The 17,528-nt window shown below is 37.4% G+C and overlaps 2 protein-coding genes across 2 annotated transcripts in view; one reads left to right on the top strand and one right to left on the bottom strand.

The window, feature by feature from the left end:
- LOC120428226 (interaptin) overlaps positions 1 to 17,528 on the bottom strand; it is a 53,384-nt gene that overhangs the window by 21,623 nt on the left and 14,233 nt on the right. The window lies entirely within an intron of this gene.
- On the top strand, positions 4,868 to 12,251 carry LOC120428245 (zinc finger protein ZIC 1-like). Its single transcript, XM_039593228.2, has 3 exons — positions 4,868 to 5,200; positions 5,356 to 5,464; positions 10,351 to 12,251. The coding sequence occupies exons 1-3, from the start codon at positions 5,163 to 5,165 to the stop codon at positions 11,944 to 11,946; spliced, it is 1,743 nt and encodes a 580-aa protein (XP_039449162.1). The 5' UTR covers positions 4,868 to 5,162; the 3' UTR covers positions 11,947 to 12,251.

The following is a 17,528-nucleotide window of genomic DNA, read 5'->3' as shown; positions in this document are numbered from 1 at the left end:
GTCCCCTCGTTATTACTCGTTCAGCTCAGTTACCGGGCAGCATTCGGTAACTGGGCTACGTTCTCAGACCAGTTACCGAACAAGTACTGTCTTACAAAATCGAAAACAATTAAGCTAGTTTATTTGAAGAAGTTTTCAGTATAAAATTGATAATAATCCAAATTAAGGCCTGCTCACTTTACCCACCCAGCGAACAGTCCTGAAGAAAATTGGAGGGAACGTGAGCCCGCGCATGTGTATGCTCGTTCGGCTCTGGCGCAGTCAGGGACGTATCAACACAATGCGCAGCATAACGATGTTTTATGTACATGAGGGTTCAAATCAGCTGGTAGCACACTTGAATTGGAGAGTATAAGATAGAGAGGAGTGGAAAGATCGGCAAAGGACGATAAAAATACCCACATCTTGATGGTTGGTTATGATTTTTTAGTTAATTTTTTGTAATTATACTTTTGTTTTAAAATTGGTAACTTAAATTTAAAAGTAGCTTGATGATCTTTTGTAAGGAATTTTAGTGAATCAAAAAATAAGCAAAGTAATATAGGTTGTAGATTTCAAATCTTGAATGACTCGATGAATTTGGCGAAAAGGATGACACTAATCACAAATCTAATTTCATCTAAAGTATTTATCTTCTGTAAATCACAGACAGCAGTTAGTCGTCGGACAATTTTGAAGGAAAAAAATCGCTGCCCGTCGACCATAAGTTTGAGTGAGCTCGGATGAAAAATTGACGATATTACTTACTGTCAGTGTATTGCGATTTTCCTTTCGCAGTTTTTTTAAGTCGCGACCATTTCTTTGTATTTCATTTCTGGACGCAGAAAATCCGGATCGAACGGAAGGCTGACCGGTTTAAATGTCCTTTTTGTCCCAATCTTCTTGTTACGGGGTTTTGATCCTTTTTTGCTTTTCGACGACGGACGCAGACGAGAATTGGCGGGCTCGAAGAAAGCAGCTTATGTGTTTAAAGCTCCCTTATTGTTAACCTTTTTTGTAAGACGATCGTGCAGTTTTGTTGTTGGATGTTCTCTCGCTTATAGGTGCCGAAGTGTGGAAAATGTAAGATAATGCAAGATTGTATTGAGGTTTTGTAAGAAGGCTCCTATTTTAAAATTTCCCTTATGTTTCTTGCAGATTGTATGTTTTTTTTTTTTTAGATTTATTTTATTAGCAAATGGTTGAAAGAAGTTCACAAACTTCGAAAATAAGGCTAGGCTATTTTATTTTTTGCAAACTTAAAAGCAAACTAACCTTTTTAATTGTTTGATGGACTAACTATTTTTGTATTTTATAATTTAAAAAATACTATATTTGAATCCGTTGCATCGTATCAAAAAGTGGTCAAACACAAACTTGTAGGAAATTGGACGGGCTTTCTAAAAAAAATAAACTGAAATAAAAATAAACGCCACTTATATGAGATTTTTCAATTTTTGAGTTTAAAAGTTAAATTTTATAGTGATGTCACGATTTTTTCGTTCAAAATTTTTGAGGAAATAGCCTAAGATGTCACAAAAAGACTCACAAAACATGCAGGGTGGTATGTCTCTCCTAAAAAAAATACAAATATCATTTACTAAAACTGTTTTTTTTTGAAAAATGATCTAACTTCAAAATTTAAAAAAACCGCTACCCGCTCAAACCCCGATGGTTTGACACCAACTGTTGTCAATCGAACGGGGTCACGTTTTAGTTTGACACCTCTTTTAAACGGAGTTTACACACACTACCAAACGTTTGTTTTGGAAGTGTGCGTGAGCGCCGTGTAAAAAGTGACAGTTCGTCACATTTTAGTTTGACTTTGACTAACCAACGGGGTACAAACTAAAAAAGTGTCAAACGAACAAGTGACCAACCACCGGGGGTTGAGTGTAGTGGGAATCGATTCTCCAGACAATCTTTATATATATACAACATTTCGACGGGTTTGTTCGAACGCGAATCAGTTCAATACGTCGGATCGAGGTGCTCTTTGTTGCGTTGGGTTCGTATAAGTCCAAGGAAGGTTCTTACGCCAAAAAGTTACAACTTTGGCCACTTTGGAACCGATTCCGGAAAATCTGCCAATTGTATGGGAAAAGTTACGTATAATCAAATTTTTAACGCCAACAAACGAAAAAAGGCAGAACGAAGTTTGTCGGGTGAGGCTTGTTTTACGTTAAAGTCTTCATATTGACCATTGTCCTATGTCCAATCCTTTGACATAGGTTTTAAAAATAAAAATGTTTGAAAAATAGGGTTTTTGGTGGTTTTTGACAGACTTGATTTTTCAAGTCGTAAATATTTTTACCGGAAAGCTCGTCCAATTTCCCATAAGTTAGTCTTTTAGAATCGATTCCCTATGTCAGTTTTTGAAAATTTTGACGTTTTAACAGTTTTAATAAATATTTTTTGATTTTTTATTACGGCGAGTTGCTTCATCCTGCATTTTTGTGAAGCTTTTTGCTACATTTTATTCTATTTTCACAAAAAATTGCGAAAAAAATCGTGGGCTCACCTTAAAATTTGACGTTTAAACCTAAAAATATAAAAAAAGTTGCTTAATCCACCTTTAGGTGGGTGGTGCCTTTCTTACATTTATAAAGTTAATTCACTACAGAGCCTCAAAAAAGAGTATAAATAAGACTTATTTTTATCAAAATATCTGAGATCCTGCCTATAAAAGTGTATAAAAAACACTGAAGTGGTTATAACTTTTGGTAGGGTTGTCAGGTCTTCAACGTTTTAGGCTCATTGGAAAGGTCTTTTGATTACCTATACAAAGATAGGTCGCATGGTCGATCCGGACAACGTTTTCATCAAAATATTTGAGATCCGGCCTCCAAAAAGTGCATAAATAACACTTAAGTGCTTATAACTTTTGATAGGATTTTCAGATCTTTAACGTCTTGGGCTCGTTGGAAAGGTCTTTTAAATACCTTTTTGAAAATGTATAGCATGACGGGTTTTCTTACAAAAACCACCCTTTTTACAATCTTCCGGACTTTATTCAAAATCGTTTTTTTAGCATAACTTTTGAAGTACTTTACTAAACTTCATCATATTAACTAGGGTCTTGTGGGACCCCAAGACGGATCGAATGAGACCAAAACGGTCCAAATCGGTTCAGCCAATCCGGAGATAATCGTGTGCATATTTTTCGGTGCACGGACTTACATCCAGACACACGCACAGACATTTGTTCAGAATTTGATTCTGAGTCGATAGGTTTACGTGAAGGTTGGTCTATGAGGTCTAATAAAGAAGTTCATTTTTCGAGTGATTTTATAGCCTTTCCTCATTGAGGTGAGGAAGGCAAAACCTAAAAGTGGTGTGTATTTTTGTTTCAGTGTATTTTTCAGTTTACATGGGAATTACTATGGGAAATTGGAACTTTTTGTTCAAACGCTCCTACAGGTCTGGGAAAATCACGCGCCAACTTCTGGTATGGTCAGGCCTATGGGGAACGGTCTGTAGAACACTTTTCCCGAAGAGAGCATATGGATTCGTTGTCCCTAGACCTGGCGCATCGGCAAACAATCCGATGTCTCCGGAATCAACGGTTTTCCCTCAAAAAGCATCAAATTTTCCTTAGCATGCTATGAAAGCTTGATGAACACCGCGACGCCATACGTCAGGCACCTACCACGTGGGTGAGAAACGGCTGGAATATTCAATTGCAAACCTCCTTTTAACTAGAAAATGATCATTTCGAGTAATCCTGATATTATTTAGTCGAATTCAGAATCCTTGCATAGCAAATTTAGATTTTTTTTGCAAATATTTCAACCACGTGGTAGCTGCCTGACGTATGGCGTCGCGGTGTTCATCAAGCTTTCATAGCATGCTAAGGAAAATTTGATGCTTTTTGAGGGAAAACCGTTGATTCCGGAGACATCGGATTGTTTGCCGATGCGCCAGGTCTAGGGACAACGAATCCATATGCTCTCTTCGGGAAAAGTGTTCTACAGACCGTTCCCCATAGGCCTGACCATACCAGAAGTTGGCGCGTGATTTTCCCAGACCTGTAGGAGCGTTTGAACAAAAAGTTCCAATTTCCCATAGTAATTCCCATGTAAACTTTAACCCTGATGCGCGCAGCCAGTTTACAACCAAATGAGCTGATATTTGGCATGAAAGTCCCTATATCCCCTACAAGGGGAACCATACTAAAACTTGATCCGAGAACTTTTTGAAAAACGTACCCACCCTAGTGATCACCCTGACTAAAAGTCGTTATACCGCTTTATACAATGTATTTTAAGAAGTTTCAATTAATTTTTAAATCAAGTTTTTTTTAAATGAAAATTTAGTTTTCAGCAATATTTCTGTTTGCTATCTGATTCTTCTGAGCAAATTAAAAAAAAAGGTTTAGCAGGTCCAGGAAAGTCCAGGATAGTACCCCGACGCTAACCAAAGCCGAAAGGGGGCAAACAAAAAAAAATAATATTTTTAAATTACAAACCATGTTCTCAGCATTTTGACGAAAAAAGTGTTTTAAAATGCATTCTACAACAGTCCAGTTGTTTTGCAATCAAATTATCCAAATATTGACGAAGAACAAACTTTTTACGGTACTGTAAGTTGGACATGCGTTGGGCGTTCCAGTGTTAAACGAAATTGTTTCTAGTCGATTAAAGACTTCTATTGCCATTAACATTTTGTCAAAAAAATGTGTTTTTTTGCAGCCTGACTTTCGGACTTTTATTTGCAAAAATACATCTTTCAAATCCCAGTTTTTTGTCTAACATTTCAGCTCAGCCCACAGTTTTCATTCATGTGCCTTTCGCTCAATGAAACGGAGAGGGCGAGTCGCTTGTGTCAATGAATGAACGAAACCTGGGGAACAGCTGGAAAGCCGAAACCTGAATAAATATAAAACCTCGTATTATTAGAGAAGGTCGGACGGACGGACGGACGATGTGTTGTACCTTATCGGAATGTGCGTGTGTGTTTCTCATGGCGCAGGCAAATAATAAAGAATAAATACTCGGTTGAAGAAAATAAAATCTCGGCGACGAGAAAATTAGAAGAGTCAAAACAGCCGCCGCCGCCGAACAATAACAAACATTGGCTGGTGGACCTGTAGGATTCAAGATTGTTGCTCCAGGCTGTGGATGAGCTGAAGGTGAAGGTGGGGTCTGGATTTGCTCCCCACAGGGAGGTCATCGTCATAAATTATGGAAAATATTCTGCTGAAGGAAGCAATAATCATGGCGTAAGTTTCTGCTTTTTTTTTAAAGTAAACACTGAGTTTTGTACAAAACTTATCAAGTGTTTCGCAAGTCTTGATAAAGGTAATCCAGGCAAAGCTCTCGATTGCGACTTATCTGCTGTGCTGTCCCCTTAATTGGATTTTAATGCAATTTCCAGCAACAGCAACAACATGTGTCGCCTGTGCTTATCGGCCAACGGAATAACGGAGCCACTTTGCTATGATCAGTTTCTGTTGCAGAAAATCTACGAGTGTACTACGTTGCAGGTAAGTAAGTCTGAGAATGAGACAGCAAGTAGCACGAGCAAGAAGGGTGAAGGACATCGCACAGTGGTCCAGATCGCAAAATTAAGTGGAAAATGGATTTTCCGAAAAATGGTGACGTTTTGGAGCTTTGGTGTCTTCAGAAGAGTTGTTGCAAATGGAAAGGGGCAACTTTTGGTTTGGTTCAAAATTAGAGTGGTTCACGATTAGGGTGATTTTGAAAATCTAACTTTTCAGGAATATTTTTGGGAATTTTTTTGTCTTCTAAAAAGTTGATGGGCTTGCCAATCCAAGCAACTTTGTCGAAGACACCAAAATTTTATCTCGTAATCTACGCCTTCTATGACCAAATTTATAAAAAGCATCTGAGCAAACCTTCAAAAATCAGTTTTTTGAACGTGGCAATTCAGGGTTAACTTTTAGAGAAAAGTGATATTCGGAGCACTTTTAGAGCTCTACAAAACAAACATTTTCATTTTTTGACATGTCAATTTGGACTTAAGGGTCAAAAGTTACAGCCATTTTAAGGTAAAAAAGATGCAAATTTAAAACTTAAATATCTCAAAATGGCGCAAGCCAAATTTTAAGCACTAGGTTGCATTTGAAAGAAGAGATCTAGCACTACAAACGCTGAAAAAATCTCAGGGGTGTTTTTCTTTAAACTTGAGATATCTTCATTTGAAAAAGTCTAATTTTCAAGGGAAAACCATATGGGACCACCCTAACGAAATTCGAAAATTGTCCAAATATATGTTTTTCCATGTAATTTTGCCCGCTGAATCTGAATCTGCCCTCAGAATTGAGCCAAAATGTCAACAAATCGATTTTTGGTCATATTTTGGGTTTCCATGTAAAATTATCATTTAAACCCAAAATATGACCAAAAATCGATTTGTTGACATTTTGGCTCAATTCTGAGGGCAGATTCAGATTTAGCGGGCAAAATTACATGGAAAAACATATATTTGGACAATTTTCGAATTTCGTTAGGGTGGTCCCATATGGTTTTCCCTTGAAAATTAGACTTTTTCAAATGAAGATATCTCAAGTTTAAAGAAAAACACCCCTGAGATTTTTTCAGCGTTTGTAGTGCTAGATCTCTTCTTTCAAATGCAACCTAGTGCTTAAAATTTGGCTTGCGCCATTTTGAGATACTTAAGTTTTAAATTTGCATCTTTTTTACCTTAAAATGGCTGTAACTTTTGACCCTTAAGTCCAAATTGACATGTCAAAAAATGAAAATGTTTGTTTTGTAGAGCTCTAAAAGTGCTCCGAATATCACTTTTCTCTAAAAGTTAACCCTGAATTGCCACGTTCAAAAAACTGATTTTTGAAGGTTTGCTCAGATGCTTTTTATAAATTTGGTCATAGAAGGCGTAGATTACGAGATAAAATTTTGGTGTCTTCGACAAAGTTGCTTGGATTGGCAAGCCCATCAACTTTCTAGAAGACAAAAAAATTCCCAAAAATATTCCTGAAAAGTTAGATTTTCAAAATCACCCTAATCGTGAACCACCCTAATTTTGAACCAAACCAAAAGTTGCCCCTTTCCATTTGCAACAACTCTTCTGAAGACACCAAAGCTCCAAAACGTCACCATTTTTCGGAAAATCCATTTTCCACTTAATTTTGCGATCTGGACCACTGTGCATCGGCGTGAAGCCACCTACACTCACGATATTCAGAACAGGCTCTTTCTGATGAATGCGTACAGAAAACTCATTAACACTGGAACGCCCAACGCATGTCCAATCGGGCCGACTCTTGTTTCCAGTGATTTGTAAGAATGTCTAGATGATCCTAAAATTTTGCAGAACTTGATCCTAAAATTTTGCAGAACTTGATTTGAACAAATCTGTAATTTCTGCGTCCGAAAACATCGTTCCACCTTTTTTAAAACGACTGCCTCCGCGGAATTTTTAACGATTTTTTTTTACAAGCAAAAAAAAAAGTTGGAACGATGTTTTTGATCGCAAAATTTACAGATTTGATCAAATTAATTTCTGCAATGTTCAAGAATCATCTAGGCATCCCAACAACTCACTGGTAAGAAGAATCATCTTGATTGGTTGAGTAATGCCCGAGAACCAGCGAGATGAAGTTGCCTTTCCAACTTTTTTGGAGCCTTGGGCGTTGGGCGAATGGAGCAACGAGGCTGTTGATCTAAGCGGAGTTTATGCATTTTGAAAAAGAAGATCCTAAAGATAATTGATTTTTTCATGAAAGTTTACATAACTTCATGAAACTTGTCATAACTACATATATTAGTTATGACCAGTGTTGCAAAAGAGTGATAGAAAAGCTATCAATAGATTATCTCTGCACCAAAAATATCCGAGAGTATAGCGGCCGTCACTATAGCTTGTGAGATCTCTTCTTATGTCTCGTGATTCCCAGCGATGCCATTCTCTCTCTATCACTCCTTCCCTTTTCCTCGACTATGCGCTCTCACCGCTGAGTCTCTCAATCTCTCCGAAAACTGCAATGAGAGAACGCGAGAGGGCGATTAGGAGCCGACCACGCATGACGCCCCTTCAAACTGCGTTTGCAAAATTGGTTTTGTGGCGGCTTTTGTGGTTAAACGCTGTTGCGGTATAAGGTTCGTGGAAGCGAGAATGAGAGAGAAAAGAAAAATGTCAATCGCGAGTGGGTAAACACGAAAACGTGTTCGGCTATGTTCGGCGCTGAGAGTTTCAATGAAGAGAGAAGAGCAGTTGTATTTGAGGCATGAATATTCAGGCGAGATAATTGTAGTTGCTGAGAGCTGATATTTTGATATTTTAACAACCCTGGTTATGACAAAATTAACGTTAACCTAATTGAAATTTGATTTTTTGATCGATCCGGTGTCTTAGGCAAAGTGTGTAGGTTATTAGGACTTTAAAAAAAAAAGATAGATACAAAAAAAATTTTTTCGTTTGACATTTTATGACTAAGATTGAATTCGCATTTCTTTCAAGATAGCAACTAATTTTACAAAAGCATTGTTGAAAAGTTAATTTGAAAACATATTTTGTTCTTGATTCGATTATCCCATACGAACTTCGTATAATCGAGTCTGGACTGTATAAAGCGAACTCGTCTCTTTGTATTCACAGTAATGCACGCTCAACAAAACCACAACTATTAGTTGGGCTTAGTGATTTTTCATGCTCCAACAGTGCAATTTTCACCGGAACCATAATTCAAAAAAAAACAAATCTCACGAAACGTGAAAAATCTCATATCAAAATTAAAAATGTTACTTTTTAAACATTATTTTCTATAATTCAACTTTAAATTTTCTTTATCAATTTTATACGTGATGATAGGTGTTTGTAGAAAATCATTTCTAAATTTGTTTTGTTCAAGTAAGTCTCGTAAGATTATACTGAACATTACATTATCTACTGAATGGAACTAAAGCAAACATTTAGGGTGAAACTTATATAATATGCTTAGGGTAAACTTTTATAATATGCTTAGGACCAAAAATTGTAACAAAACACCGCGACAAAAGAAATAGCAACAGATAAACAGACTCAACAATAGGGAAGATTTCAGGAGAAAACAATACACAGTAAATAACAATAAGTTTTTGAATTCAATCTAAAAATAAAACAGTTTTTGCTTCAATGAAAGTTGATAGGCACACTATAAATGGTTAGGCGCTTATACTTACATCAAACCCTACTTAATGTACCACCCCCGGCCGAGTTAAAATGCGTAACCGGAAAAGAAGGTGTGCATGCCTGGCACGAACACTCAAAGCGTGTTCTAGCGTGTTGCTCGTACTGACTCAGAGCAAGGGTGAGATGTAGGTGTAAGGGCAGTGCGTGTTCGTCGGGAACCTAGTGCTTAAGATCGGTCAAGGCCCGTTCTTACACTGAAAATTGCGAATTGCGAATTGCGAAAATTAATTTAATCTTGAATGAAAATCAGAATTAATTTAGTTACTTTTTAAGAAAACGTAAAAAATACTACACTCAAACCCCGATGGTTTGACACCAACTGTTGTCAAACGAATGGGGTCACTTTTTAGTTTGACACCCCTTTAACACGGAGTTTGCACACACTACCAAACGTTTGTTTCGATAGTGTGCGTGAGCGCCGTGTAAAAAGTGACAGTTCGTCAATTTTTAGTTTGACTTTGACCAACCAACGGGGTATAAACTAAAAAAGTGTCAAACGAAAAAGTGACCAACCACCGGGGGTTGAGCGTATCGATACTCCAAATAGCGATCTCTGATTTCTTAATATTTTTCTGTACCCCATCCGCGGAATGTTAGGAATGTTTGATCCACGATGTTATTTTATATAAATTTCACTAGTTTTCATTTAAAAAAGTGAAATAACACTATTTGAAGAATTGAAAACTCTTACAACATTTACCAAAAAATAATAATGCTATGAATAAAAACTTTTATGATTTAATTATAAAACAGTCAAATAAAAAAAAACGTCTGAATCAATTTATTTTTAATGATCGAATTATAAGGCCGTTGCAAATGTTTTTTGAAGTTTATGTCGCCCCCCTTCAAAATTGGTCCGAAAAATCAGGGGGCAAAATAAAAGCAGAAGCCTAATGAACTGAACATAATTCGAAATGAATTTTCCTGCGTTTAAAATTATATAAAGTACTTTAAAAAAAAAATTTATTGACAAAAAAAATACTTTGATATTTTGAAAACTGAAAATTGCAAAACATCTGGGCAGGTGAAAAATGCATTTTAAAACACTTCTTTCATTCAAATGTTAACACCATGGCTTGTAATTTCCATTTTTTTTTCTGAAAAACGAGAAAACAAAATATTTGAGTAAATAATTACTCTAAAATAAAAACTTCATTTGGTATTTTTCTGAAGAATGCTAATTTATATAAAAATCAAAACTATTTTTACTAATTCCAGATCACGCCCCTCAACGGCATCCCCTCGTCCCTCTGCACAATCTGCAAGGCCCGCCTCGACGAGTTCTACCAGTTCCGGTGGCAGTGCATCAAAAACGACGAAATCATCCGCCGCATCGCGGACAACTTCCAACAACAAAAGCCTCCGCCGCAACCACCGAGCAGCAACGATCCAGCTCCGAGCGATGATCCTACAACGACGACTCCCGTGGCCGTTGTCACGGACCACCAGGTGGTCACCAACCCGAAACAGGAGATCGTTGAGCCTACCGCGGCTCCGCCGCCACAAGTGATCCATCCAAACGGGGAGTTGCAGATCACTCCAGTTGACGGTGGTGGGTACAACCCACAGGAGGGGCGAAGGTCGGACGAGCGGGACTCGGTGTACCAACCGGGCTATGGCGTTGATCATCACCACCATCACGCTCAGTACGGCATGGGACATACGATGGGCGGTGGGGGAGGAGAGTTTGGGCCGGAGGTAAAGTATCATCACGGAACGCCGCACGGTCACTCGTACGAGTTTGCGGATTTTCGGCGCAAACGTGGCCGACCGCCCAAGCAGAAATACGACCAATATCCTCACCATCCCCATCCTATCGTGAAGTACGGCGAGAGTTCTACTGACAGCAAGGAGGACGGATCCGGGTCGAGTTCGACGGCGACCGGGGGTTTGCTGGAGGAACCGGAGACGATGCTGAGTTATGGGGAGGGAAGTTCGCGGGTTGGTGGCGAATATCAGCAGCCGTACGGTGCGTGGCCACCACAACCCAAGATCAAGCTGGAGCACATGGAGCAACAGCAGCAGCCGGGACCATACGAGAGTCAGATGTCTCCGGTTCCCCCCGAAGGGCGACATCCGTTGACGAGTACCACCCAGACTCTCCTCACGCCGGAGGGTTTCGTCAAGCGCAGCCGAGGTCGGCCACCCCGGGAAGGGGGCTGCCCAAACCAGGACCGCACCGAGTACCGCTTCCAGTGTCAGTTCTGCGAGGCCCGCTTCAAGGCGGCCATAAACCTTAAACTCCACACCAACACCCACACCGGCGAACGGCCCTACAAGTGCCAGCTGTGCGAGAAATCCTTTGCCCACCCGAGCAACCTCAGCGTCCACACCAAGCTGCACACCCAGGAACGGGTCAAGCGCGAAGGCCAAGGCGCGACCCCGTCGGAAAAGAAGTTCCAGTGTCCGTACTGTCACACCCTGTTCGCACTGGCCTTTCAGCTTAAGATTCACATCAACACCCACACCGGCCAGAAGCCGTACGTCTGCAAAAACTGCGGCAAAGGCTTCGCCCAGCCGAGCAACCTGCACGTGCACGTCAAGAAGCACTGCCACAAGCGGATCGAATCGGCACCTGTTCCGCTGCAACACCACCCTGAACAGCAGCACTATCAACCGATGCAGCATCACCAGCATGTCGTCCCCATGCCACCCCAGCAGGCGAATAGTCCCGAGGGAGGACAGCAAGAGTTGGCGCCGCCACCACCGTCTGCGATACCTCAGCAGCAGCAGCAGCTTCATTCACCGCCGGCACCGGAAACGGCACAGACGTCGCATGCGATCGGAGGAATGCCGCCGGTCATGATGGCATAGAAGGTGGAAAGCAAAAAAAAGCAAAAAAAATCAAATTATGAGAAAATAATCAAAAATTAACGTTTAGGTAAACTTATCCAATGAGTTGCAGTTAAAGGTTTAAGTCCTGTGAGGAACATTTATTAGTCTATACGTTTAGAAGGTACTAACTTACGCTAGTAAGAATAACTCTAGTTTTTGCTTTAGATAAAGAATGTCTTTTATTCTACGTACTATTTTTACTCGCAGCTAACAAAGCAAACTACTCGTATATGGAACTATTTTTATATTTGTAACATTTGTTGAGCAATAAACGATTAACATAATTCTATAAAAATAACATTTTATGAACTTAATCCGAATCTCAAGTTATTGCACTTTCAATTTTAAGTTGTTTGGCGTCTAGCAACAATTTTGATCAATTTCTGAATTGCTATTTTTTTTTACAAATTTAAAATTCTAAAGGATTTTAAAAACTACTCAACTACCGCCATCAGGGGTGACATTGGGTTCAGGGGAGAGATTGGGTCATACATTTTGCGGGCTGGAAAAAAAAAATCATCGGAGGCCTAGAGCAAGTTTTTTTTTATTTAAGGATTTCTTAAGAAAAGTCACTAAAAATTGATTCATTTACATATCCATCAAATTTATTATGAGTATGGATTTCTGATTTACCAGATTTCTAGCTTTCTTTGACACATGAGAATTTACAGAATAATAAAAAAATATATCAATTTCTTTTAAGTAATTGTAAAAAAAAACAAAGTGTATTTAAAATGTTTGTTCAAGCTGATTAAATGTTGAATGTACGGTTCATAAAATTAAATTTTTATTTTGTTAAAAAAGATTATTAGAGCTCAATGAAAACCACACAAAACAAAAAAAAAACAAGGAAATTTGTAGAGATATATGACATTTAAAAAAAATAATAATTTGAAAATTATTTTCATATTTCTAAACATTTAAAGATTTTTTTTCCTTCAAAATTTTTGAGGAAATAACCTAAGATGTTACAAAAAGACTCACTAAAAATGCAGGATGGTATGTCACTCCTAAAAAATACAAAAATTATTTACTAAAACTGTTTTTAAAGTGTTCAGAACGATAAAATTTCCAAAAACCAATATGTAATAAAGTATGGATTTCTGATTTACATATTTGGCCAATATTTGACCGTTTCCAATACAAATTTACCAGATTTCTCGATTTCTTTGACACATGAGAATTTACAGAATAATAAAAAAAAAACAAATAAAGATAGTCCAATCCTTGCAAAGAGCGGGTTTAAAAACTAAAATGTTTGAAATACAGCGCTTTTAGGAAAAAAAAAATGAGGTTTCAGGCCATTTCTATATGAATGACCGGAAAGCTCATCCACTTTCCCCTAAGTTTGTCTTTGACAGCATTTCAATTGGATGTATTGGCTCACAGATATAAGCTCAATTACATTAGTACGCGGACGCTTGTTTTGTGAATTTTGACGTTCATAAGGCTATTTTTTATTTATTTTGAGAGTCATACCATCCAGTATTTTTAGTGAGTTTTTGCCTTCCTCACTGAGGTAAGGCTATAATCCTGCTCTAAAAATGAACTTTGTATTCAAAGCTCAAAGACCCACCTTCATATATACATATCGACTCAGAATCGAAAACTGAACAAATGTCTGTGTGTGTGTATGTGTGTGTGTGTGTATGTATGTATGTGTTCAAAAATCTTGCCAAGTTTTCTCAGCACTGGCTGAACCGATTTTGATCAAACCAGTTGCATTTGACTTGGTTTAGGGTCCCATACATCGCTATTGAATTGTTTGAAGTTTCGATAAGTAGTTCAAAAGTTATGTATAAAAATGTGTTTTCACATATATCCGGATCTCAATTATATGCATGTAAACGGTGTCCGGATCCATCATCCGACCCATCGTTGGTTAGGTAATCGAGAGACCTTTCCAACGAGTCCACAACATTGAAGATCTGGCAACCCTGTCTCGAGTTATGACCACTTAAGTGATATTTATGTACTTTTTTCAAGCCGGATCTCACTTAAATGTATGTAAACGATGTCCGGAACCATCATCCGACCCATCGTTGGTTAGGTTATCGAGAGACGTTTCCAAAAAGTCTACAACATTGAAGATCTGGCAACCCTGTCTCGAGTTATGACCACTTAAGTGATATTTATGTACTTTTTTCAAGCCGGATCTCACTTAAATGTATGTAAACGATGTCCGGAACCATCATGCGACCCATAGTTGGTTAGGTTATCAAGAGACCTTTCCAACGAGTCCACATAATTGAAGATCTGGCAACCCTTTCTCGAGTTATGACCACTTAAGTGATATTTATGTACTTTTTTTATGCCGGATCTCACATAAATGTATGTAAACGATGTCCGGAACCATCATCCGACCCATCGTTGGTTAGGTTATCAAGAGACCTTTCCAACGAGTCCACATAATTGAAAATCTGGCAACCCTGTCCCGAGTTATGACCACTTAAGTGATATTTATGTACTTTTTTGAAGCCGGATCTCACTTAAATGTATGTAAACGATGTCGAGATCCATTATCCAACCAATCGTTGGTTAGGTAATCAAGAGACCTTTCCAACGAGTCCACATAATTGAAAATCTGGCAACCCTGACTCGAGTTATGACCACTTAAGTGATATTTATGTACTTTTTTGAAGCCGGATCTCACTTAAATGCATGTAAACGATGTCCGGATCCATCATCCGATCCTTCATTGGTTAGGTAATCAAGAGACCTTTCCAACGAGTCCACAACATTGAAGATCTGGCAACCCTGCCTCGAGTTATGACCACTTAAGTGATATTTATTTACTTTTTTGAAGCCGGATCTCACTTAAATGCATGTAAACGATGTCCGGATCCATCATCCGACCCATCGTTGGTTAGGTAATCAAGAGACCTTTCCAACGAGTCCACATAATAGAAAATCTGGCAACCCTGTCTCGAGTTATGACAACTTAATTTATATCTGTGTACTTATTTTTCTGGACCTAAAAAAATAACTGAAATATGTGTCCAAACCACTCATATTACCCATTGTTGGTAAAAAGTGAGGAAGGCATAAACCACATAGGTGGATTAAGTTAGTTTTTTTGTAACATCTTAGGCTATTTCCTCAAAAATTTGACAGAAAAAAATTGTGACATTACCTTCAAATTTAACTTTTAAATAGAAAAATCTCATCGAAGTGGCGTGTATTTTTCTTTCAGTCTATTTTTTCAAGTTTGTCTTTGTCCACTTTTTGATACGATGCAACGGCTCCATATACACACGAATGGCTTATATAAGCCATGTCTACAATGTGTCAATGAACTCGGAGAGGGTCGGGTACACAAGTACCAGAAATTTTCTTTTTTACCGGGACATACACTCAAACCCCGATGGTTTGACACCAACTGTTGTCAAACGAACGGGGTCACTTTTTAGTATGACACCCCTTTTTACACGGAGTTCACACACACTACCAAACATTTGTTTTGATAGTGTGCGTGAGCGCCGTGTACAAAGTGACAGTTCGTCACTTTTTAGTTTGATTTAGTGTAATTTAAAAAGCACAGGTAAAAAAACTAAAACAGTTGCGTTTCTTCATACATTTTGACGATTTTTCTCATACAAATTTGAACGACTTAGAAGGAGGGATTCCCGTGGTCAGAATGAGCTCAAATTTTGAATTTACCCTAGTTATGGGTCAATCTTTGATTTCAGGGGATAGCCCCGAGCTCGGACCACCCTAGTACATAAATTTTCTTAATTGAAAGACGCAAATTTTGGTCGTTGCTGAAATTTTAATGTTATCGCATTTTCGTTTTTGCACACAAAACTCTGTTTTTATTTTCAAAACAATATATTACGGAATCCTGTTAGTGAAACTTCACCATTTTGAGATATGTTTGCATACAACCTTTTCAAATATAAAGCTAGATTTTTTTCAAATTGGAAAAAGCCTATCTAATCGCCTTTCATTTGCGTCTAAGCGAACTTAAATCGGTTCAAATGGCGCAGAGACGTGATTTTTTGAAAAAAAATGGTTTTTGCGAAAATCGATCGAATTTGCCTTTTTTTGGATCACCCTAACACGTAGGTCACACCCTGATGGCCAACAAAAAAAAATCCGGGTCTTATTATTTCGGAACGAACCTCAACACCAATTTTGGGCTCGATCGAACTTTTTTTTTTGAGTCACGCTGTTTTCATGAGGAATGCGTTTTGTTTATTTTTTTTATTTTACCTGCATTTTTTAAACACATGTAAACTCAATTGACGTAAACTTGAGATTCGACGTAAACGGTTGGAGCACACGTAAAATCATGGTTTTACGTATAATTTGCTGCAAATTTACATCAAATTGCATTTAAAGTTTAATTTTAAATGTCGTACAAAAGTGTTACATCATAACAATTCGGAAATATTTGTGTGTGTGTGTTCCAAATTTTTAAATCTCTAAAAAAAACTTTTGAATGCTTGAAAAATTAGTAAAACTTTAAGAAAGTTTTATTTGGTTTTAATTTAAAATATCATACTTTTAAAAACATGCGTTTTCTTAAATTTAAATGGATATTTTTAAAATTATTCAATTTCACCCTCAATATCTCATTAACATAAGAGCAGTTCTTTAGGATTTCGGTCATTCGATTTTTTTTGTATTTTTTAATCCAACTGAAACTTTTTTGGTGCCTTCGGTATGCCCAAAGAAGCCAATTTGCATCATTTGTTTGTCCATATAATTTTCCATACAAATTTGGCAGCTGTCCATACAAAAATGATATGTGAAAATTCAAAAATCTGTATCTTTTGAAGGAATTTTTTGATCGAGTTGGTGACTTCGACAAAGTTGTAGGTATGGATATGGACTACACTGAAAAAAAATGATACACGGTAAAAAAAAATTTGGTGATTTTTTATTTAACTTTTTGTCACTAAAACTTGATTTGCAAAAAAACACTATTTTTAATTTTATTTATTTTTTGATATGTTTTAGAGGACATAAAATGACAACTTTTCAGAAATTTCCAGGTTGTGCAAAAAATCATTGACCGAGTTATGATTTTTTTTAATCAATACTGATTTTTTTCAAAAAATTGAAATTTTGGTCGCAAAAATTTTTCAACTTCATTTTTCGATGTAAAATCAAATTTGCAATCAAAAAGTACTTACTATACTGAAATTTTGATAAAGCTCATCGTTTTCAAGTTAAATCCATATTTAGGTGACTTTTTTGAAAATAGTCGAAGTTTTTCATTTTTTTTAAATAGTGCCCATGTTTGCCCACTTTTGACAAAGATGTTTTTGAAAAGCTGAGAAAATTCTCTATATTTTGCTTATTCGGACTTTGTTGATACGACCCTTAGTTGCTGAGATATTGCAATGCAAAGGTTTAAAAACAGGAAAATTGATGTTTTTTAAGTTTCACCCATACAGCCCACCATTTTTCAATGTCGATATCTCAGCAACTTATGTTCCGATTTTCAATGTTAAAATATGAAACATTTGTGAAATTTTCCAATCTTTTCGAAAACAATATTTTCATAATTTTTAAACCAAGACTAACATTTTAAAAGAACGTAATATTGAATGTTT

Source organism: Culex pipiens, chromosome 2 (assembly GCF_016801865.2).
Source record: "Culex pipiens pallens isolate TS chromosome 2, TS_CPP_V2, whole genome shotgun sequence".
Taxonomy (NCBI): domain Eukaryota; kingdom Metazoa; phylum Arthropoda; class Insecta; order Diptera; family Culicidae; genus Culex; species Culex pipiens.
Note: the sequence above shows the minus strand (reverse complement) of the source record. Positions and strands in the feature narration are given on the sequence as shown.

What these genes read in the sequence shown, in the direction of transcription:
- LOC120428245 (XM_039593228.2), top strand. Translation starts at nt 5,163, where the DNA reads ATGGAAAATATTCTGCTGAAGGAAGCAATAATCATGGC. An exon ending in AAGGAAGCAATAATCATGGC is followed by an intron (nt 5,201 to 5,355) that starts GTAAGTTTCTGC and finishes TGCAATTTCCAG; the next exon opens with CAACAGCAACAACATGTGTC. An exon ending in ACGAGTGTACTACGTTGCAG is followed by an intron (nt 5,465 to 10,350) that starts GTAAGTAAGTCT and finishes TACTAATTCCAG; the next exon opens with ATCACGCCCCTCAACGGCAT.